We start from the raw sequence: 27,295 nt of genomic DNA, 5'->3' as shown, positions 1-27,295 counted from the left end.
CTTGCATGGATACATTTTGCAGCCCCATTGAGTAAGCAATCTGACGAGAGAAAAGTGAGCCACTCGAACATGCGTTAGCGCTCCAGAAACCCTGCTGTGTGAGGGAAAAGGTCTCTCTTTGTAATCGCAGTTAAAACATCAATAGACCTTCAAATCCAGCCTCTTTGAAGCAGCAGCCATTCTCTTGAGACTAAGCATGCAAGAACAAGGTTTATAACTTGAAGGTCACACACTCAGTTTCCAGGAAATAGAGGTGAATAGAAAGTCAGGTATTGTTGAACCCCTTCCTGTGTATTGTTTGTTCTGCAGTAAATGTTGTATTGAACTTAATTTCTTAGCCTTTGGGACCATCTCGGTTGTGCCTGATATTTGAATCTGGTATATTTGACTTCATGCCTTCCCTCTGTTGACTCTACCCAAAGGCACGGTGCTGATGCTGAAGGGCTCAGTTTTACGATTTGGCTTCTTGGACTGCATGGGATCGCTCATTCAGAGCCCCTACGAGGTTTGGCGGGACCTCAACGGGCCCGAGGACCCTGACCGCGTGCGGAAGCGCAAGCTGGTCCACTTCTCACCGTCGTCCTCCCAGGACTCCTGCGGAGAGGGACATCTGGCTGTGGTGTGCTCCGAGAGGCAGGCCAAAGTCATCCTGATGCCCTCGCAGTCCGTCCTCTTCGTCCACAACATCACCGAGTCGTCCTTCGTGCTGCGCGCCGACGTGGTGTCTGTGAGCAACAGTGTGTGCCTGGCCTGCTTCTGTGCCAACGGGCACATCATGACTCTCAGGTAAACCGTCTAATTACCTACAATTTACCTGAAATGAACACGCTTACTTGTTATTTATGTATGTTTTCTGCCGCTATAACGTTGGCTTGAATCAGAGCTAAAAAATGAATCATACAATAACTTCGATAACACCACTTTAGCTTAGACAATTAATTAGAGTTATTTTACCTGCTATGTTGATCTTTTGTGTTGAGAGTGCCTGCACTGATGATGCATTTAATAACATGCTTCCTTATCACAGGTAAACTGTTCATATTGTAATCAAATGATGAGTATTTAATTTAAACACAACTCTGGAAATAATGTGTTTAATGCAGAAAATATTTGACCGTCATGTTAATACAGAAATATCTTGATTGTATGTTCGGATTTAGAGATTTTTGTTTTCTAAAGGAGATGTACTTATAGTAGTAATAGATACATTTCAAGATTAAAGACAGCTTTTAAAGATATATATACAATGCAGGTATGAGATTACTGAATTAGGATTTCCTTTTTTTTGTGGTTTACGCAGTGGAGTAGTTACAATGTGTTCCTCGTCCTGAATCTGTCTATTATTCTTCCGCAGTTTGCCCAGCCTAAGGCCGCTGATGGATGTTAATTACCTGCCTCTGACTGATATGCGCATTGCAAGAACCTTTTGCTTCACCAACGGGGGGCAGGCTCTCTACCTCAGCTCCCCCACAGAGATCCAGAGAATTACATACAGCCAGGAGATGTGTGACAACCTGCAGGTTAGCACTGCAGTGTGCTATCCATCCATCTGTCACTCTTATCTTGCTTTTTTATCTACAATTGTGTTTATCCCTTTATCTGTGACACACATCATTTCTCAATTTCGCTTTTTGATATCACATTTTGGTTCGGAACATAGAAATGTATTGGAGCAGCAGTAAATAAACAGGTTCTAATTATTCCCACCCTCTGTGAGCTGACAGAGGCCGTTGAAGTGAAATGTCACACTTGTCATGTGGGGTTTGAACTCCACTGGGTTGATTGTGTGGATATAGTTTTACAGTGTGTGTGACTGATAACAGGCTCAGTGGAGCTCACATGATGCTGCCATAGTGCCACCTAAAGGCAACAACCGTTACTGAAAATGTGTCAAGAAGTTGAGAAAGGGAAGAGAAAAGGAATAGAAATAGGACCCAACGAGTATGATAAATATATGATGACGGGTGCAGAATTAGAAACATTGTATTAAAGAATTGTTTTCCTCATTTATTTCAGGAGATGCTGGGGGAGCTGTTTACACCCATAGAAACACCAGAGGCCCAGAACAGAGGCTTCCTAAAGGGCTTCTTCGGAGGAAACTCTCATAACTTCGACAGAGAAGAGCTATGTGCGTTTTTTCTCTTTACTCTCTTGTTTCTTGTGTGTACTAATCCACTTAAAACAATGTCTCATGTAACTAATACATCTAAAAAGAACCATATGACTCCACCACAGCTAAGCACTACCCAGAGGATATTTCATTTCATTTCAAACCTTTATTTATCCAGGTGTATCCCATTGAGATCATTTTTCAAGGGAGACCTGCTACATTTATTTCTATGCCTCCCGTCACCTTTCTTTCGCCTGATGTTGTTGACAGTTGGCGAGGCATCAGCTGGGAAGGCTTCTCGCAGCCTGGCCCAGCACATCCCCGGGCAGGCGGGCATGGAGGGCATGAAGGTGGCAGCGAGCGGGGTGGTGGGGGACCTGGCCCGGGCGCGCATCGCTCTGGACGAGAGAGGCCAGCGGCTGGGGGAGCTGGAGGACCGCACCGCCCTCATGATGACCAGCGCAGACGTCTTCTCCAAACACGCTCATGAGGTGAAAGCAAGATTCATGTGGCACAAAACCAAATATAGCCAGGAAGATTATTTATTTTCAATCTTTCAATATTTAATAAAAAAATAAATGTTGGAAAGACGTTGTAAAAAAATTTAATTGTATTGAGGATATGGTTACAGGAAAAAATGCATGTTTGTTTTTTGTATTGCAGAATACATTTTTTATTTAATATGTATACAATTGTTTCAGTTGATTTGAAATTGTAGATTAAATACATAATTACATTTCTTAAACGTAATTTTCATAACAATTTACAGTAATGTGCCAAGGAATCCTATTTTATTCAATCTTATTTTTAAAGAACAGCTCCTGGTGGCTCCAACATTTATTTATTTTGAATTCTACATATAGATACTGATATTTAAAATGCTATATACAAAAGCTTAGAAGAAAAGCAAAACAGTAGTGTTTTCCAAATTAACATAATGCCATAACTGACTGTTTGACTGTTTGTGTCTTTGCCTTTCTACAGCTGATGCTAAAGTGCAAGGACAAGAAGTGGTACCAATTCTAAAAACAGGGAGGAGGTCTGAGGCTACGCTCGGACTGCTGGGAGCTTAACGCCGGTACAGAGACTTTCACTCTACAAATGAGAGCAATTAAAAGAGAGACTCAGGAGTGACTTTGTCTTTCCGGCTTCTGAACTGGCTGCGGCACTGTCACATTGTTGATGGACGGGGACGTGTTGGTTCCTTGTCTAGACATGTAGTGATGAGGACAGAAAGGAATGGCGATGTTTGATGGTCTGAAGATGGAACTGGAATAATCCGACAAGTCTGTCTGTGCGTGTGGGTTGTGTGGTGTGCGGGTGTGTGTGTGTGGTGTGTGTGTGTGTGTGTGTGTGTGTGTGTGTGTGTGTGTGTGTGTGTGTGTGTGTGTGTGTGTGTGTGTGTGTGTGTGTGTGTGTGTGTGTGTGTGTGTGTGTGTGTGTGTGTGTGTGTGTGTGTGTGTGTGTGTGTGTGTGTGTGTGTGTGTGTGTGTGTGTGTGTGTGTCTGTGTGGTTGGGTTTTCTGGACCTCACTGTGTAGATACTCAAGATAAGAAACCAACATGAAATGCATGAAACAAAATGGATGACTATTAAAAATATCCAACTGCCATATAATAAAGCAGCATGCTACTTTAACAGGAGATACACGAATAAAAAAAGTTTTATTTAATGATATAAGCCAACAACAGAACCTATAAAAAACTTTATATTTTTTGAAATATTGACAGAAAACTATATATAAAAAGGGAAATGTATACCTGCATTGCTATTAAGCCAAAACTTGTGTTCCTTTCCCTTTAATTTTGGTTTGTTTTAATAATTTTTTCTTAGTCTCAGCCAATATGTAATGCCACAATATAGATGCACATAGTACGCTTTCTATATACACACTTAGAATAATGCTCTGTTCTTACTCTGGGCTGCACAGGGCAAACACAAATCCGTTGTATTTACACTTACCTCCGCACAGTGTAACCACGCTAATATCACTTTTTCGGCTGCTACTTAACAAAATGATTAAATGATGAGTAATATCTCACATACCCAACTACAGTTGTACGGAAACAGAGAGCAGGTTGTTGTGAGAGAGGCTAAAAGTGTATTCTGGACACAGTGTGTTTATAGCTATAGTATGAACCTATATCCTATTCACGTGCCATAAGAAAACGAGATGAGGGATCCACTCACGGAAAACGTACTAATAAAGAGCTAACATGTGAAAGTCATCATGTTTCCTGTTTGATCAGAACAGATGAGACATTGAGTTGGACTTGGAGGGCATTTATCAGACTCACAGTTGTCTTTATGAAAAAAAAATGAGGGTGTTTTTTATTTTTGGGGTTTTGCTGGTTCACCATTTCATGCCCCGGCCACACGAGGACGAAAACGGCTAAACGCAAATGATTAACGCAAACGCAATCGCAAAAAAGCTTCCGTCCACACGCAATAGTCATCCGGATAGTGTCTGTCCACACGAGACCGCTCCGTTTAGCTCCAACCGCTGGAGAAGCTGCAGTACATATGCAGGAGCCTGTACGTGGCGCTGTAACTTCCTCCACAAAAGCAGCGAAGAAGCATGGTTGTCATGGTTGTCCTTCTGTTTATTCCCCGCGGTGGGGGCCGAGGGAACTGGGCAGAGTTTTTCGCCAGTCAACGTGAATTAAAGTTTAAATCTTCCGACAAAATTATAAAAGTGCCGGTCAAAGGTCTTCTTTGTTATTTATTGAGCTTTAAAACAAATGAATAACGACTCTATATAATATAATAATAAAATACACAGAGCCTCTCTTTTTCCTCCCTCTCTTTGGACAGCGTCAGTGTCTGTCTCATGCAGCAGCTCATCCAGTAATGAGTGACCCGGCCGACAGTAAAAATAAACATATGTATAACTAGTTTAGGTAGTTTGAGAGGTGTCTCCGTCCTGTCAGATTAGACTTCACTCGCATTTATGTCCATATCGAGAGAAAGATAAATAATCTGAATTCAGCAGTGTGCAGTTTACTTTGACGCGGGGGTGAGGCAGCAGAGGTGGGGAGAGGCGGGGCTATTGCCTCATCATTATCAGAAAATGGTCGTATAGGGCGTACACACGGAGCCGTTGGACCCCCCAGAGCGTTGCGAATGTCGTTCTATCCACCTTGGGACCCGTTATCGTTTCCGCAGTCGTTTAGTGCCATATTCGGTCGTCCTCGTGTGGCCGAACGGTCTATATGACACTAAACAGTAACGCAAACGACCGTTTTCGTCCTCGTGTGGCCGGGGCATTAGTCTTTAGCTGCCTTTGTCAGACGTATGAGTCAAGTGAGCCATTAGGTGTGTGTGTGTTTGTGTGTGTGTGTGAGAGAGAGAGACAGAGAAAGGGTGCCATAAACATGAATGACAACCTCCCATTTCTCTATCCCTCTGTCTTTTAGAAGTTGTGGTTTATGCGTTTTTACCTGAGCTCCTCTCATGATCACAAACAATAATTTCAATGATTGTCAGTGTCTTTGTGACGGAAGTGGAGTTGGAATCACACACGCTACCAACTCCCTTGTGAGTCGTTAATCAGTAAAAGATTCAGGAGAAGTAACAGTATTTTTTTTTCAGTGATGTTCAGATGTGAGTCAGTGAAGAAACTATGTACATGTGTAAAACATTTGCGGCGATTTCATCCGAAGGCAAATTATGTTCTTATTTTCGTTCAATATTGTTCTTGATGACTATGATATCCTCTCGTCGCAGTCCTATATTTGATAGTGATGGCCTCTCAACTGAAGGCTCTTGTATGTTAAAAACAACAAAAGTTTCATGATACATGGTTGTGTATCATATTGTGATTGTGTTGTACATGTCAATGGGTAGCCACATGACACGGCAAACAGCATTAACTGAGGAGGATATTTTGTACTTGTGTATATGTCTGTATCTTGACTCGATCTGAAAAACCAAACAGAGGATTATTGATATTCATTTCTCACACATCAGGCCTTTATGAACACTAGCATTAACACTTAGAAAGCGCTGCGCCTTGACCATGTTGACGTCACTCCCACATAAAATATGCACAGCGACACATACGCTCAAAACCTGAAAAAATAATACTTTAATCTATCTGCATTGCTAGTCATTTCTGCTGAGGCATTTCTTCAGTTTAAATTGCCTTCAAACCCATTTTTTCTTCCACCACACCCGACCTGAAATCCCTAAAGCAGTGCCATGCAGATTTTTGAAATTACACATGATTTGATTGAATGAGGTGTCTTAAACATGTCAGAAAAAATAAATGACTCTCCTATCTCTGTACCGTTAATGAGATTTGTGTTCAGTGCATTTCTTTCAATGGCAGAGAAAAAAAATCGCAAAAAAACTAAAACAAAAGGAAATAATAACAAAAAAAATCTGACTTCTACTGACAGGGTGTTTTGTTAGTATGTTTTCGGTTTGTATGTTTTTGGTTTTTATATTACCTGTACAGTTCAATCTTGGGAGGAAGGTGAAACAAAAAATGATAAAAGATAAATACATTCTCGGGATATTTTTCTCTGTATATGTTGTACCTGTTACTGCTGGTACTGTATTCTGGTATTCTGGCTCTGTCTAAATCACTGGGACTCTGTAGTTCCTAACACTGTAGTATTCTGGAAAAGCATTTCTCTGTTTTTCTCAATGATGGCAGCAAAGTTTGTCTTATTTAAATGGATTCTACCACTTTTTGTTCTTATTGATATTATATTAGTGTAATAGAAATTACTTGACAAAGAAGAACTGAAAATATGTTGATGCAAAAGCAAACTGAAATAAACATTGATTGATGTACACAGTTGAGAGCTCTGTGTTTTCTGACTTGCACAAAGTACGACGTTATGAATTACTAAGGATCTTGACATCCTCATATCAAGGATGCTAGCTTGAACGTGGTACTATTATTATTGGTTATTTTTTGTTAATAAAGGTTTATTTTACTTTCAGTGTAATGTTGATGCTTTTTTACTATAAGAAGTATAAAATAGTGAGCAAATGATCTCACAAAAAATCTAAGACGTTTCATTAACATGATAGGACATCTGTTGTAGCTGCCTATTAAATAACCTATAGCAATTGTCAAAATGTGTTATGCATCCAACATAGATTTTAATTGTGGGCTGACTAATCTTAAGCAGGTTATATCCATTACATTTCTATTCTAAATGCATCCACTCATGCCACTGCGTAGTAAACGAGCAACTCATTTACTCAAGTATTTTACTTGAGATTAAATTGAATTGAATGCTACTATCTTATTTTAATCCACTAGAATTCTGAGGAAAATATTGTACCTTTTTCTCAAATATATTACATTATTTGACAGCTATTGTAACTAGTTAATTTGAAAATTAAAATTCTCGTGCTAATTAAAAGGATGCAACAATCATATCATGATCAAATGAGCTCCACCAGCAGCAACTACAACAGTAAAAATAATACTAACACATAAGGGTATCGGCAATAATAAAAACAAATATAAGATTGTATACATAACTATTAAAGGTGGCATTTTTCTACTGTACATTGAGTACTTACTAAATTTAAATGATTGTATTGCTAATTTGCTACTTTAAATGAATTACATTGTTACATGAATACTTCTACCATTAAAGATGTTATAATTCTGGCGGTTTAAGAACAAATGTGTGAGCACATCACGTCATACAATTCCATTCACCCATTGATTTAGCCAGAAAAAATAGCCAGTGAATAAACCTTTATATTTACAGTCTATGGAATAAACCTATGAAAAATAGCCACATTCTCAATCCCATCCCATTCACACACACAGCATCACGCCCATGGATGTGGATCACGCATGGGGATCACGCCCAACATGTAGCAAGGGCTTCAACTTCCGGATTTCTGTGCAATCAGAATTAGACCAAGAGTCTTTTGCACATTCAGCCAATCAGATCCAAATATGGTGAAGTGTCGGCCAATGAGACTGCTGTATCCTACATGCTAATCCCCCCCCTATTCATTGAGCAGCAGATAGTTCACAAAACTGTGCAGGAATGTTGAAGTTAGCTAGGGTTAACGTTGTTTTATCACTAAAACATATTCAAATAACACAATAATGCACAAGTGTTAGCCAAGTATGAGCCATTAGCAATGCCACCGCTGAGCCTTTCTTGTTACTAATGGAAACGCACAATTAAAACGTAAGCTAGCCTTGCAGACTGTATACAGTATATGCATTTTCTTCATGTTACGTTACGACATTTTTAACAATGGCACTTCTGGGCAATGCACATTTGTGGGGAGAAAAGTAACGGCTAACGTTAGAGGACAGTGGGCTCTGAACAGGTATGTCTCTGCGGATATTTTCGTGTTTGCTGGTGCTTTTCTGTCTGGATATCTTCAGACATGAAGTCCTCCTCGGGGCTCAGGCAGACTCGGTGCTCAGTGCAGCCCAAACTTTAGTGTGGGGACCCGGGCTCGAGGCGGACGTCGTCCTCCCGGCGCGGTTCTTCTTCATTCAGGCGGTGGACGGCTCGGGCACAAAGTGAGTAACGCCAGGCTTGCTAATCGCTTCTGGACGTGTTTCCAAGAGCAACTATTTGTTACATTGTAATGGCTAGCAATGGTGCTTTCATATGCTACACGTAGCGCCATGTAACATCATACTTTGGAGTTGCTATGGTGGCATGATGGGGCAGAAAACACTTTTGGGAGCTTGTTTTCTTTTGTATGTGTAACAAGTGGTTGTGCTAAGAGCCATGTTGTCTATTTGTATTATTACAAGTGTGTGACATTTATCATTGCTAAATAACACTGCAATTTTTAAAAAAAAGATGCAGACCCCAACAATGTTTGTTTTTAAAAGAATTACCTTATTTCGTAGAGGGTCTTAAATTACTCGTAAAATATAAATTATCTTGTTGAGCTTGAATGCCCAGATGTTGATTTTTCCCATCCAGGAATAAATGTAGTCAAATATGACAACCCCTACTGTTTGAATATAATTTCTAGGAACATATATGGTCTTATGTTAGGGTTAGTATTGTTCTGTTTGAGAGGTCCTACAGTACACATTGACAAACCATAACCTCCAAAACTGCAGTGTCTCCTGCTTTGAGCAATGTTGACATTTTAAACTAGTCAAAATTGAGAGCAGACAGTCTTCACCTCAGGGAGAAAGAGTCATACAACCTCCAATAATCTCTTTTGTAAAAGAGCACCCATGGGCCCAACGAAGGTATCCCACTCTGGGGAGTTACCATACTCAGTGGGTGTCACATTCATGCTTTGGCTCTCAAGATGGTTTAGCACTTACATTCATGACTGCAACATAGGACTATATTGTTGTTGGCTTTTGGTACACAACAAAAGATAATAAAATATAATAATACATAATGATATCAGCATGAACAGGCCTTATGTCTTTAATGCACAACTTTTAAAATGTAATTGCAATACAGTCATAAAGTATATAAAATTGTAATTGCTTTGGCACATAGGAAATCAAACTATGGCTATGAGGTTACACACAATATTACCATGATTATAATTGTTATTGCATTTTTATTTCAGTAGTGGTAAAACAAATCATGTAGGTTAAAGTCAACTTTACTGTGGAAGTCAGGAGAATGTATCTCCTCTGAACTACAGTCGGAGCAATTAGGCTAATATTCTGCAATTAAAATGTCAGATGCTGGTCCTTCAGAGTTTAATGTATCACCTTTATCTAGAGACATACATATGTTGGCAAGTAACCAGGGTATTACAAGTCATCTCTGGCTTATAGTTAAATATGTGAGCGCTTTAAATAGTAGCTATTGTCCCTGTTCCCTGGGAAAGTAACACTAAACCAGCTGTCAAATTAGTATCAGAAAAAAAGTATTATACTAAGATTTAGATAATGTAAATATTTTTCAGATGGTATTTCATATTTATACAACTTAGTGTGTAAATGTAGTGCTTTAGTTTATCACAGCTTTAGTTAGTGTGGTGTTACTCTTGTTTCACTTGGTGTGCCAGCATGTTGGTGTTTGTCCAGTTCCATTAACAGGAGCACGCTCTCTTCATGTTTCCTCCTCCACAGTTTAACAACATCACCTGGTGAGAAGACCTTTGAAGTGAAGATCGAGTCTCCAGCGGAGCAGTTCACCAGGATCTGGATCCAGGTCCTGGATCGTCATGATGGCTCCTTCCTGGTCCGCTACAGAATGTATGCCACTTACACGGACCTTCACATCAACGTCCTGCTCAAGAACAAACACGTGGCCCAGTCACCGTTCATTCTCAAAGGTAGAACACAATCAAAGTTCCCACAAAGTGTGTTTTAGGAAAAAAATGTTCAGGATCTCTCTTAAAAACTCTCTTTTGTTCCTCTGCAGGCCAAGTCTACCATGAGGGCTGTGACTGTCCCCAAACCAGTGGCTCTGTGTGGGAGGCCCACATGCACTGTCCTCAGTCCTTCCCTCAGATAGAGAGGGACCTGGCCCTCTATGCTGTTGTGGACCCCGATCGTAACGCGGATGAGATCCCCAAGCGATTTGGACAGAGACAAAGCCTCTGCCACTACACTATCAAAGACAACAAGGTGCCTCCACCTATGACACCCGGAACACAGAAGAAATAGGCAATATGATGAACAGTAGGATTAGGATCATTCTTAGCAAACGCCCAATATCCTTTTTTTCTTTCAAATACTATCCTTTAGGCCAAATAGTAACTAGGTCCTTGTGATATACTAGTAAAGTAGGCCAGGAGAGCCTGGAGCAATGTGACACACCTGTAGGAAGAAGAGTTTATAAACCAGGTGCGTGTAAGGGTACAATCTTCTCAAAATACCACTGTGGACGTCCACCCAGGTTCCTGTAATAGTGATACTTCTGAAGTCCTGTTGCCAAAATGCAAGCATTACTTGGGAGCATCCAGAAATGTATAATTTGCCAGACATTTAATACCACATGGTAATAGATACATTCTGTTTTGAAACAGGTTGAGTCCAAACAACATTTTGTAATTTTAGGTTCACTATTGACTAAGTTCATCCTTTTTTCCTCTGTGTAATGGAAACGCTCGTCTGAAAGTCCAGCCCAACTTTAGGTCCACTTCTGAGCATCCAGAGCTTTGAGCTTATCACATCGTCGTCATCAGCAGCAAAATACATTTGCAATCAAGCATACGTGAATTCCTGAACACCCCAGTATTTGTTCATATTGATAAAGGTTTATTATATTTTCTTTAGGTCTACGTTCAAACTTATGGAGAGCATGTGGGTTTCAGAATCTTTATGGATTCCATCCTCCTGTCAATCACCAGAAAGGTACGTTCGTAAAAATGTGTAAACCCCAAAATGTTTTAAGAATTTGAATCTTTAGCTGTTCATTAATACATTTAATTTGTCACTTAGACATTACATTATATGACATTGCTTTTCTGTTCCCAATTCCATATGAAATGTACTTTTGTATTCTGCGGTTATAAGGATATAGGGATATTTAATCACTGCAAGAATGCACAACATTTCCATGAATTTGCAAGCCACAATAGGTGGCAGTGTTTTGTCTTTTTTTTTTTAAATAAATATATATTTTCTAATGCCTTCCGTCAATACCAGCATGCTTTAATGTGTTGTATTATCCATCCAGGTGCGGCTCCCTGATCTGGAGTTCTTTGTTAACCTGGGCGACTGGCCGTTGGAGAAGAGGAAACCCAGTGAGAGGATTCACCCCATCTTCTCCTGGTGTGGCTCCAACAACACCAGAGACATTGTCATGCCAACCTATGACCTGACAGAGTCTGTGCTTGAGACCATGGGAAGGTAAGTCCAAACTACCCAGCCTTCAGAGCCTTTCTGTGGCAGCTCCCAGGCTCTGGAATTCCCTCCCCCAAGATCTCCACACTCTTTCAGTCCAGCCTCAAACTAATCTCTTCTCCTCTCTGTCTATTCAAAGCCCCCACCCCCCTCATCGTCTTTGTTTGTCCTTCTTTTTTTGTTCTCCACTCACCCAGCACTGCCTTATATTGCAAAGCCACTTTGAGTCCAAGAAAAGCGCTATTTAAATACAATGTATTTATTTTTTTATTATGGACATTTAAGATAAATACCAACAATTTGTAGATAGTAAGCACTATTATTATTGCGCAATTCTACCACTTTTAAACTTCTTCAACTTTAAATACAGACATACTGCACATATTTTGTCACAGTTATTTATAATATTCTTGCAAGACATGTTTCGTTATATTTTGTATAATATTCGTTATGTTATGTAACTACTCACTGCTCGGGGACATGTAGGCTGTTGCATATGAACTGCAGTGTCACCCTGTCACAGACAGACTTAATAATGTGGCTCCACAACAAGCCTGCGTCTGGGTGCTCATTATTTACTCAGTGTTGCTCATGCATTTGTATGCAGTGCGAGATAGCCAATTGGTGTGCGACAGCAAAAACAAGTTTGCTCGCAAATATCTAATTTGACATCTAAATGTAGCTACCAGACCAGCTTTCCATACAACTCAATCATTCACTTTTTGACCTGCATAAATATTCTCTGCCTCATTATATACAATGTATGAGTCAGTCACATAACGACAGATGCTGAGATAACGGCATGTGTTCCCTCCAATGTACAGAGTGAGTCTGGACATGCTGTCGGTGCAGGCCAACACGGGGCCCCCCTGGCCGGAGAAGAACTCCACGGCCTTCTGGAGGGGCCGGGACAGTCGGCAGGAGCGCCTGGAGCTGGTCAAACTGTCCAGAGCCCACCCCGACAGCATCAACGCTGCCTTCACCAACTTCTTCTTCTTCAAACACGACGAGAGCCTCTACGGGCCTCTGGTCAAACACGTCTCTTTCTTTGACTTTTTCAAGGTGAGTTCTCCACACAAACGCATCTCCTCACTATGGGTTGAAACTTTACCGCGTAAGATGAGAAGATACTAGGGCTGTTATATTAGTGTTGTCTGGCCCAGTAAGAGTAAACACTTAGCACTGCAGGGCCTTGCTGCTTTTAGCTAATTATTTTACAACCATAGGAACGTTTATTTTAGCAAACAAGCTCAGACCAGCAGACTTGACCCAATTTGCTTAAAAAAATAGTGTCTGTTAAGAAAAGTAGATTCAAAAAGATACTTTTCTCACAAGATTATGAACCAAACCAGCTCTCGATTTCCTTAAAATACTTGACCTACAGTATTTGAAAAACCGAAACCCGCTCCTGCCGCCACTGCGTCAGGCCGTTGTGTCCTTGGGCAAGACACTTCACCCGGATTTGCTCCTGTGGGTAATGTCCACAGTACATGTATGATACTAATGTGTACTTGTAAAAGAGCCTCGATGACTTCGAGGCGTGAAGATGGACGGTGTGGCGCAGTGCGCTGTGCAATGATCATCAGATCAAGGGGTGAAACCCGCCGCTGCTGCGTCTGTAAAGCCGCTGCTGCGTCTGTAAAGCCGTTGCGTCCTTGGGCAAGACACTTCACCTGAACTTGCTCCTGTGGGTATTGTCCACTGTACATGACCATTGCATGTATGTGTAATGTGTATTTGTGAAGCGCTTTGAGCATCTGGAAAAGCGCTATAATAAATATAAGAAATTATTATTAATTATTATTTTTGCATCTCCTATGGGTTGTGTATCACATTAGCATTAACTGAATGTGTGTGGTAGTGTGCAAAGACTTACTCCTTATGCAATTAAATAGGATATAAGTGTTTTAACAAACAATACTTCTATTATTATTCTATTCCATGTCCCCCACCAGTATAAGTACCAGATAAACATTGACGGCACTGTGGCAGCGTACCGGCTGCCGTACCTTCTGGCAGGAAACAGTGTGGTCCTGAAGCAGGACTCTGCCTACTACGAGCATTTCTACTACGGGCTGCGGCCCTGGGAGCACTACATCCCAGTCAGGGCGGACATGGGAGACCTGCTGGAGAAGATCCAGTGGGCTCGAGACCACGATGAAGAGGTGAGGAGGATGATAAGGATTATAGGCACAGTATGTCTGGCAGTAAGTCCTGTGACAAGTGTTGCAGTATTTTAGTGGGTTCAATAATACATACATCTATAACATTTGGTCATAATGGAGTATTTTCTATAGTCGTTGTGATTAAATAAATAACCAAGTATCTATAATTCTTGATGTCTTTCAGGCTAAACAAATTGGACTGGCGGGTCAGCAGTTTGCCCGCACTAATCTAATGGGAAACAGCATATTTTGTTACTACTACCAACTTTACCAGGTAACATGATGCGAAAACATTTTGCCCTGCATATTTGTCATCTTGATGAACTTCTCTGCCTGTCGTCGTCCTCTGTGTAAGTACAATGTTCTTCTTATAGGGCTATGCCAAACTCCAGGTCACAGAGCCCAAGGTTCGTGAAGGCATGGAGCTCGTAGAGCAGCCCAGTGACGACCTGTTCCCCTGTTCCTGCCACAGGACCAGGGTGAGGGACAGTGTGAGTACCACCAGAACAGTCTAAACCCACTGAGTAAAAGTGTCTAAAAGATGTCCAATAAATGTGGCACATGCAGCAATATCTGGAAGATATTGACAGAACTGCAATTATTCTCACATATGAAATCTGAGTTTCCCCTTGTCGGAACAGTATATAGAGCCTGTTTTTACTTAAATTCATATTCCTCATGAGAGCCAGAACATTACAATATTTACTGGCCATCTAAATGGTCAAACCGGCTAGACAAAGATATTTAAGTGTATCATTATGGTTGTTCTGTTAAAGGCCTCTCTCACTGCAGCGATGTTGGCTTGTCATAGTAGGAAAAGCACAGATGTTATTCATCACATTGACAAGGATCTGTTTTTTTCAAGTGTTCCACTAAGGCTTAGTGACTAAGCCATACAGTGAGCCAGCAAAGCAAGCACACAAGCAGAGCCCTGAACATTAAACAGCTAAATGGAATTCAGCTATCATGAATTATGTTTAACTGTGCTCTCCCGACTGTGAAAAAATGTCTTCTTTTAAAAAATAATTTGGTTTGCAAGTGTTATGTCAAGTGATGCAGTTAACCTCTATATATTAAGGGTCTCTAGCTACAAGCTCTTTGATATCAATGCCTGTATATTATCAAGAGGGAAATTAAGACACAACTGTACACCACTGGACATGTGTGCAAAACCACAGTAGCTTCAAACTAATGCATTGGTTGGTAAAGGCATTCAATACAAAACACATTTATCGGAAAACTACTGGTATTAATATGTCATCTTTGTTACCACTCATCCTCATGAAGGACAATATGAATGTACAGAGTGTGGCTCCCTCTGGTGTTTACATTATGTCACTACACCTTGCTAAATGAAATGCAGGGTGAACATAAACTGACTAAATATGCTTAAAGCCCTGCACATACCCGTGTTTTTAATATGCTGGAAATGATGTGAAGTCACACAATTTTACAAAGTGAATGTTCAAGATTGATTTAGGGAAAGATTGATCCCAACATGAATCTTTGTCTGTTTTTCAGGCGAAGGATGAACTATAACTCCGGTAATTGTGGCCAAGCTGAAGAGGACTCCCTTGTTCCAGATACACAGCAACCCTTCAGATCTGAAATACTGCCAAATATTTTTCAGAATGTTAATTAATTGTCTGATTGTTATGACGTGAATGAATGTCACATTCTCACCCTTTTTTAATAAATACATTTCTTTTTGTATGTGGAAAGTTATTGGTCTTATTTCTACTATGAAACACTTCATACAATTAGCCTAAAGTGTAAACTCTAAAAAAGTGATAGCGTTAATGCTTTGGTTATAAAGCAGAGCTGTAATGCCCCTCCTAAGCAGTGGATGTCAGTCACGTGTAGTGAGGTTGCACTGTGGATTTCAGTGAAGAAACACCTTGTTATGGACACGTTTAAAGCGGTAAATATACAACTTTTAGCAATTGCAACTCTAAGTAAGTGCGTAGATAAACAGCTAGCCAGCAAACCCTAGCTCTGTAATAACTAATAAGCTGAATTGCTTCGTGGAACTAAGCGTAAGAGAACTAGTTGGAACGGCAGAGCAAGTCAATGTTTCTCAAACCAAGATTGGATGGGCTCTAACGTCAATGTGTTTGAATAGCGCTGTCATCGACATCGTGGGTTTATCTAACCTTGTCCACATTATGCGCTGGTGCTTTGCAGAGACTTTCAAGTGTGCCCGCTTATGGCTAATTTTGAATACCGCGGTGAATTACGTTTCAGGTTCGCGCTGCTCCAGCGTCTGCACTGCAGTCAGACCACAGGGTTTCATTTGGTCACCATCAATGACCACAAAACCAATATTATTTTAAATGCCTTTAACTTGCCCCTTCTGGTGGAAAGAATGCAAACAAAGATGTATGTATATTATGTGAACTATGGCACAATGTTTTTGATCACTTATGTTGAATTAGTGATCAACATAATTTCAGGGTTTTTTAATTAGCTTCCATGCCATGTTACCCCAAGATTCCAAATCCTTACCATATATAATTACTACACTTACAAAATGAAAACCCTTTTCACTATTGGATTTTGTGCTTCTTAAAAGAAAATGTTTAATAGAAAAGTCTTGATTTTATCAAATGTTTTAATATCATGCGACCCAGTGTCTACAGATACTTACCAGATATTATTACTACACTTGTTGAATTTTAAAAGGAAGAGTAATAGATTCAATATGTGAACCAATGACTCGAAATCCCACTGGACAAGAAGGACACGCCTGTTTGTATTCGATGCTATATAAATGTAATTGTGTCTTATTTGTTCAGTGTTTGTTGAGTCACCTAAAACTAGCTTCACTGGGTTTTTCTTAATCACCTTCCACAGATGTTTGTACCCAGCTTGATGTGAATGGTTAAAGATGGTGCTCACTTACTTTCAGGAAACAGTGAAGGTGCCATTTGGAACAAAGCACCTGGATGCTGCCTTGTGTTTCCCTTCCTCAGTAACAGATGTTCACACGGCCATCATTCTCACACATGGGGCTGGTGGTGACATGAACTTCAAACATCTGGTTTCTCTGGCACATGCCTTAGCTTCAGATAGTTTCCTCTGTCTCCGTTTCACATGCAAAGGTTTAAACCTGGGTTATAGAGTAAAGGCTTACCGTGCTGTGCTGGTAAGCATTTTCATTCATTCAAGAACTAATTATTTTATTTGAAAATCAGTTTGATGCTCGACACACAAAACATCTTTTATTTTTTCTAGGACTACCTGAAATCTCAACAGAAGTTTGCCATAAAGCACATTTTTGTCGGAGGTGAGTTTAACAGTAGACTTACTTGACCTCACATGAAATAATAAATACAGGTATGCCAATTTTACAATGTGAAAAGTATTGGTAATTCTATCAATTAACATTCCCTGGTTAATATTGTGCTTGGCAAAAAAAAAAAAAAGACTGCAACATGAAAAAGAGCACTCACTAGCAACTATTTATTTTCTCAAATTCTCTATGACCTGTCCACAGGCAGGTCGATGGGATGTCGTGCTGCTGCAGCTTTAGCTAGGCAGCTGAGTGATGAATCTGAGGACGCGGTGCAGGGTGTCATCTGCCTGTCTTTCCCCCTTCACCCTCCGGGACAGAAACACGTTCATCAGCAACGGAGTGAGGATCTCAGAGGCCTTCCTGAACACATGTCTGTGCTGTGTGTGTCCGGCACTGAGGACAACATGTGTGACAGGGTGAGGCAGATGGGCAGGCTCTTAAGTTTGACATTTCATACATACAGTTGTAGGATTTTCATTTTGTGTTTACATATGTATATGTGTGTTACTTACTAGTTCTTTTTTTTAGCTTTTTATTTGTACGCTTTTTTATGCTACCAGTTTGCCAATTTCAGATAAACATTTCCTTCTTATACTCTATCCTGTTTTCTTGCAATTGTTCAGTCAAATGTTCTACTATTTATAATATGGACTATATCCTAAGATGTTTCATTGGTTGTTTTTGTAGTATTCCTTTGTCCCAGCCTGTGAAACAATTTGTGTTTGTTTGTCTGTTTTTCTGATTTTGCTTTCTGCCTTTACCCAGGTCCTTTTTGAAGGCATGGTTAAAGAAATGAAAGCTCAAGTGGAGGTTTTCTGGCTGAAAGGAGGCAGCCATGGACTGACAGTGAAGGGAAGGCCGGAGGAGTCTGTGTTAGAGGAAGTGAATTTACATGTCATCTCCTGGATGAATAAGCAGGCAGCGTAATTACTTTCAGGTATCAGATATTTCTGTGGTTTGTCATTTATTTGTATACTAGTTTAATAAAGAATATATATTTTTACACAATGTTGTCAAACTTTTTTTTAAAGCATAACTAAATAAAAAGTTTTGCTTGATATCTTATCAGGCGTCTGACCTCAGTGAGAAATCCAGCTAGGTGTTGTAACCAAAAGCAAGGGTTGTTAATTCAATATGATCAGACATTATAAATAAACTTCAAAGAAGTTACATAAAAGTAAAATTGAATAATAAATCATTTACAAATGGTGAGTTAATGCAAAAGACAATCATTAAAGGTCCCATGTCATGCTTTTCTGGTTTTTACCCATCCCCTTGTGTGTTATGTAGCTTTTTATGCATGTAAACGGTCTGCAGTCACAAACCCTCAAAGGAGCTCCAACAAGCCGTTTAGGACAGAGAGTGAATACACTTACTATACAGAGATGCTGTATGAGAAACCAATGTGATTTTGGAACATTGAACAATGTAAATATATTCTAGTAGACCTCAACAATGGAATTATGATCAGTAGAAATGGCCATGTCATGGGACCTTTACGGCAGCATAAAGTTACATATTAGCCGTTACTCTACTCCTGATAGCATGATACATTTAATATCGTAGTAGGCTAGGTAAAAAGGTAACTGTAAATATTTATTTTTTAGACCACTGAACTAGCTTAACATACAATTAAAATAAAAACTATCCTTAGCATCCAATCAATTTGATAATTGGTTATCATCATCGTGGATAAAAAAGAAACCAGAATCATAATGTCTATTGACTTAGTGACATTCATACATTCACAAATTTAGATGTTGTTTATTCTTAAACCATAGGCTTTAAACTGAACTTCAATGTGTGCTCTGCGCCTTTAACTCTGACGTTAACATTTAGTCGAATGTGATTGGTTGGTCGACTTCCGTATTTTTTCTCCAGTGAAGCATGGCCGGAGAACCGTGGAACAGGGTCAACATTGCCTTTCCCGGTGCTGTTTCTTGTGTTCGTGTTCATTTCAACTCAACCACAGGTACAATTTACTGTTCGGATTCTCATTAGTTAAATATGTAGACTTTGTAACGTGATGTCTGAAGGAAAAACTGAGTTTAAAACACTAAATGTGTTGCATTTGCAACCCACGTGTGAGGAAATATATCCACCCCGATGTTGATGTTGTTGTTTGTCATGATGGCTAATAATCGGTGATGTTGTGTTGCTGTCATGCAGATGCAAGTGTTAAATCGCTGTTGGTGAACAATGGGAAGGTGCTTCAGCTTCTTCGCAGTGAGATTCTTCAGACGGAGGTACGAGTTCTCTACGAGCTGCTGTACATCCTAAATAACAGCTACAGAGGCAACAAGACGTTCAAAGGCTTAAAGCAGGTGAGGACTGTAGATTAAAAGCCACATCTGGCCGCTACAGGGGGCGTGCTGCATGATTCGTTTTGATTTGGAGATGTAGACATGTCAGTCATTCAGGATTCACTGTGTGTTAAACAGAAAAGTCAGAGAGGTCAAACTAACAAACCCAAATAACTAACAACATGTTTCATCTGTTGTCCTATTCCTCACAGGTTGAACAATGCATAAACAGGCTGAAGAACATGAAGCTTGATGTTGCTCTTCAGGAGCTGACAGAGCTGTGTCCCAACAGAATTCAGAGGTAGATGGAAAGCTTTATCGGTTTAGTGTCCTGTGCTGCCTTTGCCTATTGTTTACAGCACAGCATCAAACACAGCTGTTTAATTACACGCTTTAAATGAGAAAGCCAGCATGAATAAAAAGTAAACAATAAGCATACTGGAGCCTGATATTGCTCCAAATAGCCGATGTAGACCAATAATATCTAAATGCTCATAGCACAACAGTGTTGCATTTAGTTGAATGTGGGAGGCTGTAATTATGTATTTTTTCCCTGCAATAACATGTGTGTTTCAGAGGGCTGAGCATCACGGCTGGTGTGTGTGAGCTCCCCAGTCAGCCCATGCTGGAGTGGCTCTGTCTCAAAGTGCTGGGAGCCGCAAAGCTGATGAGCTGCACGTTGAATCGCTGCAGTAGAACTTTCTCGTATCCTTTCCAGAGGAAGAGTCATCTCGACTCAAATGGTATAGATAGCCACACAAACGCATAACTGGAAAATGCATGTGGGAGCTGACATAGGTATGAACAATAACAACGTACAATACTAAATCAAACCCATACGGCATGACAAATATTCAGACATGTCCGGCTTTCTTTTATTCACACACAGATGTATCATTTTAAGTTATGTAGTTTGTGTTGTTTCTTTTGTACACTAATGGGGAATTTCATCAAAATGGTCTATTTTGCAATTGAATCTCTTCGTAAATCTCATAATTGCTTTGTCCTTAAGAGATGTGTGCTTCAGACTAACAAAGCAGCAGATGAAATGGGAGGAGTTCATCATCTTGAATATGGTGATCACCAGCCTGCTCAGTCGCCTCTGGTGAGTGCTCTTCCTCATTGCCACAAGGCAGCGTTGCATGTTGGCGCCTCCAAATGGCTGAAATAGTGAAATGAGTGTTTGTTTAGAAACCGCTACAGCTGATCTATATCTCCCTGCTTTGTGCTTCACCAGGGTGATCTCCAGAGGGATCCTGGTCAGCCTGTCCTCTCTGTACCAGCAGCTCCTGGAGCTCCTCAGACCTGTAGCCGACGCCCAGCCCATGCCCTTCCTCACAGACTTCACCCTGCCAGCAGATATGCTTCAGTTCCTGGGTCCTTCTGATGCCTTATTACTGACCAAACTAGCAAAGGCCAAAGAAATCAAGAAGAAGAAGAATGAGCAGCAGAAGAAAGACAAGAATCAGGGAGCGGCGAGAAAGGTCAAAGAAGATGTGGGTGTTACTGTTGAAAGAGGTGTGTAACTCTTTAATAGTTCTGTAAACGGTATGACACATTCAATGCAGAACAGGAAAGTGGCCCTAACGGACACACTCACTCTCGTTTGGAGGTTACAGTTCTAAAAACGGCAAATGGTGACTCGTCATCAGTAGGTCTTTTGTATCAGTGAGTAGTTCTTCCAGCTACTGATAGTTTACCAAATCATCTTCATTGTAGCCATATGTGATTTACACCTGATGGTTTGAGTAAAAAGCCTTGTTTCAAATAAAGCTGCAGCAAAACGTTTTTTATAGTTAAGTCGATCGACAGGAAAATAACTACTTTGAGAATTGATTAATCGTTAGGTAGTTTTTTCATCAACAAAACGTTTTCAGCCTTTTAAAATATGGATTTTTTTCTCTTTTTATATCTTATATAACTGAATAGCTTTGGATTTGGACTCACACACAAGACATCCCCTGAGACTGATAAACTGTGATAAATATTTTCTCAATTGTTCCGACATTTAATCCATCAATAGAATAATTGTCAGATCATTCGATAATGGAATTAACTGTTAGTTGTAACCTTCTTCTGAACCCATTTTCTCACCTTCTATTTTCTAAGAGAATAATAATCATTTCTTTTCTTTTTTTCAGCAATATGTCTGGATGCGGGCATGAAGCCTTTTCTCAAGGTTTTCAGGGACTTCACAGAGGTATGTATCCAAAATCAGATTCATTATTGTTTCATTCTTTTATCATTTACAGAATATTTCCATTGTTCAGTGGTGCAATCTCCTCCAATCTAATTACTTAAATGTGTGTTACCCAAGGGCAAATCCTTCGAACAGAAAACACACAAGGCTGACCGTAAACTAAAGTTCAAGAAACAAATGGGAGAGGCTGCTTCGTTCACAGACATGGCGTCCCATCTAGAAGAAATGATCCCATGGTGTGAATCCCAGAAGATGGAAAAGGAAAAGTGCTTTTTAAACTTCCTGCATCTAAAGTGCCAGAGGATGAAATGCCTCGAGGCAGCCGGTTACAGGTAAGAGCCACACTGCAGAATACACACTCTACTTTATGAGAATCCGTACAGGCTAATGCTATTCAATACAAAATCTTGCCATATATTCTACCTTTACCAAGTTTATAATGCAATTGTGTTAATTAATATTAACATATAATGCAAAATGCACTTTGTGATGTCTTTTATACATAAATATGTGTCCCCGGTGCGTCGGGGAACTCACGCAGCGTCAGAAAATAAAACCCTCTCTCTTTTCCTTCGTACCCAAATCTTTTAAAAACGGGTACACCGAGCGGATACAGATTTGCTGCCGATATGACGTCAAATCGGCAGCGGACCCACAGAAAGTTGCTATCAGAAACAATGCCTGACGTGTTTTGGACGTAATTTCGTCTTTGTTTACATTAGCAAGCCTCGCTAACACTCGGAGCTAACCTGTACTGAAGAGCACATGTGTTTTTAAAAAGCAGGACATAAAAAAGGAACTCACCTTGTGATAAACCCGCAAGAGAAAAACCATTTGAGCTCCATACTGTTTCAGAAATAATATTTGATGTGGTTTAGAACAGGATGGCGTTTTATCACAGCAGAATTTAACTTTATCTCCGGTAGAATTCTGATCAGGCATTAGCTCCGCCTCCTCTTTTTTAATTTTTCAAGCCAAGGACCCAAGATCCGCGTTTCTCTAATACCTCATTCACACCAACGCAACTCCGGTTCAAGCTCCGTGCTAGAGCTTTTCAGGTTCAGAACCGGTTCTTCGGTTTAGCTCCGGCTCTTTTCACACTGCCCAGAGTCCGACTGGTGCTGCGTCATTGCGTCATCGTTTGCGTCATGACGTAACCGTTTGCGTGCCTGCTTCATAAAGCCAAACCGCGCGTAAACCCCTCACAGCTGACACCGACAACAATAACAATGGCCGATTGTGCTCCAGCTTCCTCTGTACCTCTTTGGAAGACCAGATTCCCAGTAGGTAGCTGGTCTCTTCAGTGGACCACTGCTGCTTGTTACGTTTCTCCATCGTTGTGTACAAACTGGATAAAACGCGGGCTTCTTGTTGTTGTTCAGGAGTTGATCCCGCCCCTGCCCCCGCCTCGACGTAAGCGTGACGTATGCGGTGCTTTTGCTCTGGCCGGACAATTTTTTGGTGCTTGAAATGAACTGGATTCCGGAGCTAAGAGGCTGCTCCGCTGCGGTGTGAACAGGAAAACCCGGTGCTTTTCAAGCTCCAGCTCCGAACCGGCCCTGAAACACCGTTGGTGTGAATGAGGTATAACAGGGCTGCAAAAGAGGGGTATGAGCAGTATGAGGCATGGCTACAATGCGTGATCTGTTTGGTATTTTAACCAAAAACCTTCACAGACATGTTTTGTATAGGTATGGCCCTACTGTACAATATATTTTTCCAATATAGCATAATAGGTCCACTTTAAATGATGTCACTTAATAAAGTGGCCACTATGTGTGGAGTTGTTGATGAAAAACAAGATACTTTAGTATTGTGTGACACCGATTCTCCTGATACTAAATGTGCATTGTTCTATCATTTCTCCTCATCTCCAGCGTCCAGAGGAGGTTACGCACCTTCAGACAGGAAGCTTGCTGGGCTTTATGTCCACAAGGCTCAGTGCCTAAAAGCTGTCGATCCTACGCTGCAACGCGTAGACACAACCGCCTGAGAACCCATTTCCAGTCCCTCAGGAGTCGAATCAAGTCTTCAACTTTGAGAACTGGGGTGAAGAAGACACAGCTGAAGAGACAAAGGAAGAGGAAGAGGACTGAGTCACGACCGTCAGTGGACGACCGAAAAAACCGGACTATGGGCAATTTGTCCCCGGCATTACAGGCCAGCGGCTGTGACGATGACATCGATGATATATTTGCCTCTGTAGGTTTTTGACACTTTGGAAACAGACACATCCAAGAAAACAAAAGACTATCGAGCTGAGCTTAGTATACACATGCTTCTGTTTTTAGAAGAAAGATGATTTCATGTGTAATGAAGGCGGATGCCTTTATGAAAGCACACAGCAGCAGTTACTTTTAAAAGGAACTAAAATGTGTGAAGTTGTATTTCTTTTGTTGGTTTTCAAGCCTTTAATGGATAGAACAGTAGAGGCAAACAGGAAACCGAGGAGACGGATAGGAAAAAGGTAATTATTTTAGACTGAAGTGTTTTTATGGCTGAAACTGTCCCTTCAGTTTTTGAGCCATATTACTATTTTATATTTTACATGAGAAAGATCTGTACTTCAGTGCAGGACAATTATGAAAAAGAAATGTTATGCTCCTGGTAAAATGCTCCAAGACTTAGATTGTTCCTGCACACTGAAGCCATATTTTTAAGGCACTAAAACCCAAGTGTGGCTTATACATTCACTGCTCTGATGGTTACAGCACACTCGCTGTAACGCAGCATAATTACAGCTATCAAGTGCACCCAGCTATCAATCTTGTTCCACCTTCTGAAGGCAGCACTACAGTTTAATAACATACCATGTCTTATGCACAATGCAATCAATTTAATGAACCAAGACATACTGGGAATACCTATTTTAAGCTGTAAAAGCCATAATAGTTACACATCCCTTTTTAATGGTATTTCTGGCTCCATCTGGTGGAGGTGATAACTTCTCTCAATTGTTGGTTCCAGACTATTGATTGCTCTCACTATGGAATAAATCCCTCAACCTTGGTGATTTGAATGCCCTTGAAATTAACAGCATGGGATCACAGAGCTGTCAATCTCGTAGGTGTGCCTGCAGAGACTGGGAGTGATTTAAACAGACAACACACTGGCAGTGCTATATAAGTGGGCAGAGTGGCCCCAGCTCTCTGCCTTTTGAAGTCCTGTATAAGAGCTGTGCAGGTGCGTTTGCCTCCACGTAGCCATGCAGGTGTCTGGCAGTCCATTTGTACTCAGAAGTGCAGGCTGTGCACCAACCCCTTTGGTTTCTCTCCGCCCACCATCTTATCATCCTCTGCCAAAGAAGAGACACAGTCCTCCCATCTGCACAAATACAACGGTCTTCCCCCTCACTGAGCACTGGCTGAGTTGAGTTATGGTCTCACACATCAGCCTGCATATCATTCTGCAGATTCCTGATTGCTGTGCTTTCTGGGTTTCATCTAAACCAGTTAGTCAAGCTCAACATTGGTTCTCTACGGCAATGAGGGAAAGGAGCAGAGAGAAAAGCCTTCGTTCTGTATGCACAGGCACACGGGTAGCCAGACCTGTGCTGTTAGGAACTCTGCCAAATGCTTTGGGTATTCAGATTCCTACTCTTCATAGGAGGGACCATTTAACAGGCACAAACAGGGACATACACGCAAGCAAAACTATGTTACCGTTATTTTACCGTGCATGCAATGTGCACAGTTCTCTCTGTGTCCTATATTGAACCACTACCAGTTTGCAGCTACTTCAAACAACAACAATAAAAATGTTTTTTTTTTTTAAAAGTGTGATATCTTGCAAATATTTGCCTTTGTAGATCTAAAAGCATCATGAATCTAAAATAAGTGCAGAAAATATGTGTGCCTTGAAAAGAAGGTTAAGTTAAGTTAAAAAGATACTGAGTAATAATGGCTATTTCTTCGAATTAATAAATACTTAATGTACTTTATAATCTTAATAAAGCCTGAATTTGCAGCCATTTGGAGATCTTAGAGGTGCATTCTACATCATTTCAACACTATTCCTATACAGAGTGTGGGTGTGTTAATCATAGAACAGAACATTAACAATTTAGTCGTAAGAGTTTACTTACGTTAGCCACTTGTAAACTGATGAGATACTTGGCGAGAGGATGCAAGTCATTGCCAGTGAGCTGTCACAGAAAAAGTGTTGACATGTAGCTGTCAGTTTTAAAAATCAAAATACTTCCTAAAACTAATCAGCTGTACAAGTCAATACCATAGGCTAACTTCTGCAATAGCTCCACTTTGGGTTTGGTCTTTTATTCCGCTGTACACCTGCATCATTATCAGTCTGGGGCACTGCTTGAGTGGGTAAACCATAGAGTGTGAGACAACCTGTCAGCAAGGAGGTATTTAATAGCATATCATTTTAATAGATGAATCCAAATGGGTGGGTTCAGTGCTGGTACTGAGCATAGTTTTGTTGGAAATGGGTGTTTCTCCAGGGATTCTGGGAAAGCAGGATTTCTGGCCCGCAAAAATAATATGACCTAAAACAGGAGAGAGAATATGAAGGTCTGCACTCCCAATATGCTGTAATTCAATTCATTTACCTCTCACCTTAATAGCAGCAGGGAAAGAGAGCACATTACAGTTTCAGATCTATGGCATGGAACTAAGGGATTCTCAATATCTACAGAATACTCAGAGGTGTAGAAAATCAATCACATTATTACCTCCTCCGAGACTAAATACAAAAGCCTCATGCATCAAGCTGTTGCAGTGCTATTTATTACTCCGCCTGGTCTCCAGCATCTCAATGATGGGAAAACAAGTAGACAACAAGCAAGGTCGAAGTCCTCATTAAGGCCTGAGGAGGACACTGAATAACAGTGCAGCCAATATTATATATTGTCTAAGTGTATGTCCTCCTTAGCTCCCGTATAGGGACCAATAAGCCAAGTGCATTTAATTTGTGTTCATGTTTAAAAATGTAATATCTTGTGTACGTGAAGCATATGCATCCTCAGATTTCCTCATGAAGTGAAGTCTAATGTATGCTGTCTCTTTTTTCGTGTATTCACACTGGCTGGAAATACAACATGAATAATGTATTAACATGTTTAATCATCTAGAGTGTTGTTTCTGCACATTTAATGTCCAAGAAAGTATGTGAACCTCTGGAGCATAATGGGCCCCTTCATCATTTTGAAATATATCGTATGTGTGCTCTTATTCCCTTGATGCAATTAACCTGGAAAGAAAATAAAGAGTGCACACTTTTACATTCTCTTTCATTTCTGAGGCCAATGTCTACAGACCTGTGTGTTGGGAGAGCATAGTGACTACCTTTGAATCAACTCTATACATATGACCTAAAAAAGCCCCCAGTTGTACCATTCATCCATTTACTTTCTATACTCACTCATTCTCATTCAGGGCCATAGGGGCACTTTTATTGCAATGCAATAAGAAAAAGTACTGCCTGTG

The 27,295-nt window shown here is 40.5% G+C and overlaps 4 protein-coding genes across 11 annotated transcripts in view; all 4 read left to right on the top strand.

Annotated features, from left to right (window-relative positions):
* stxbp5l (syntaxin binding protein 5L) overlaps positions 1 to 3,408 on the top strand; it is a 214,687-nt gene extending 211,279 nt beyond the window's left edge. For all 7 annotated transcript variants that reach the window (XM_034110236.2, XM_034110234.2, XM_071207092.1 and 4 more), the window contains 5 exons: positions 423 to 786; positions 1,355 to 1,520; positions 2,017 to 2,128; positions 2,381 to 2,601; positions 3,095 to 3,408. In XM_034110236.2, coding sequence (XP_033966127.1) covers positions 423 to 786; positions 1,355 to 1,520; positions 2,017 to 2,128; positions 2,381 to 2,601; positions 3,095 to 3,136 — 905 coding nt within the window. In that variant the 3' untranslated portion in view covers positions 3,137 to 3,408. The remainder of the gene's footprint in view (positions 1 to 422; positions 787 to 1,354; positions 1,521 to 2,016; positions 2,129 to 2,380; positions 2,602 to 3,094) is intronic.
* Positions 3,409 to 8,111: 4,703 nt separating this feature from the next.
* Positions 8,112 to 15,774, top strand: poglut2 (protein O-glucosyltransferase 2). Its single transcript, XM_034110253.1, has 10 exons — positions 8,112 to 8,627; positions 10,167 to 10,372; positions 10,462 to 10,667; positions 11,319 to 11,396; positions 11,722 to 11,894; positions 12,713 to 12,950; positions 13,844 to 14,053; positions 14,238 to 14,327; positions 14,428 to 14,544; positions 15,575 to 15,774. The coding sequence occupies exons 1-10, from the start codon at positions 8,431 to 8,433 to the stop codon at positions 15,590 to 15,592; spliced, it is 1,533 nt and encodes a 510-aa protein (XP_033966144.1). The 5' UTR covers positions 8,112 to 8,430; the 3' UTR covers positions 15,593 to 15,774.
* Positions 15,775 to 15,906: 132 nt separating this feature from the next.
* On the top strand, positions 15,907 to 18,354 carry tex30 (testis expressed 30). Of its 2 annotated transcripts, XM_034110255.1 has the most exons (5): positions 15,907 to 15,974; positions 16,962 to 17,198; positions 17,288 to 17,339; positions 17,550 to 17,764; positions 18,114 to 18,354. In XM_034110255.1, the coding sequence occupies exons 1-5, from the start codon at positions 15,957 to 15,959 to the stop codon at positions 18,273 to 18,275; spliced, it is 684 nt and encodes a 227-aa protein (XP_033966146.1). In that variant the 5' UTR covers positions 15,907 to 15,956; the 3' UTR covers positions 18,276 to 18,354. The 2 variants fall into 2 exon arrangements, with proteins under 2 accessions (XP_033966146.1, XP_033966145.1); XM_034110254.1 differs by lacking the exon at positions 15,907 to 15,974 and having other exon boundaries at positions 16,546 to 17,198.
* An 870-nt stretch (positions 18,355 to 19,224) lies between these two features.
* nepro (nucleolus and neural progenitor protein) lies at positions 19,225 to 27,064 on the top strand. The gene is made up of 9 exons (XM_034110639.2): positions 19,225 to 19,320; positions 19,518 to 19,672; positions 19,864 to 19,952; positions 20,228 to 20,356; positions 20,679 to 20,756; positions 20,889 to 21,169; positions 21,793 to 21,851; positions 21,969 to 22,183; positions 23,729 to 27,064. The coding sequence occupies exons 1-9, from the start codon at positions 19,236 to 19,238 to the stop codon at positions 24,063 to 24,065; spliced, it is 1,428 nt and encodes a 475-aa protein (XP_033966530.1). The 5' UTR covers positions 19,225 to 19,235; the 3' UTR covers positions 24,066 to 27,064.
* Positions 27,065 to 27,295: the final 231 nt, after the last annotated feature.

The sequence above is a fragment of the Pseudochaenichthys georgianus genome, chromosome 21 (genome assembly GCF_902827115.2).
Source record: "Pseudochaenichthys georgianus chromosome 21, fPseGeo1.2, whole genome shotgun sequence".
NCBI classification, from domain to species: domain Eukaryota; kingdom Metazoa; phylum Chordata; class Actinopteri; order Perciformes; family Channichthyidae; genus Pseudochaenichthys; species Pseudochaenichthys georgianus.
This window is presented reverse-complemented; position numbering and strand designations above follow the sequence as displayed.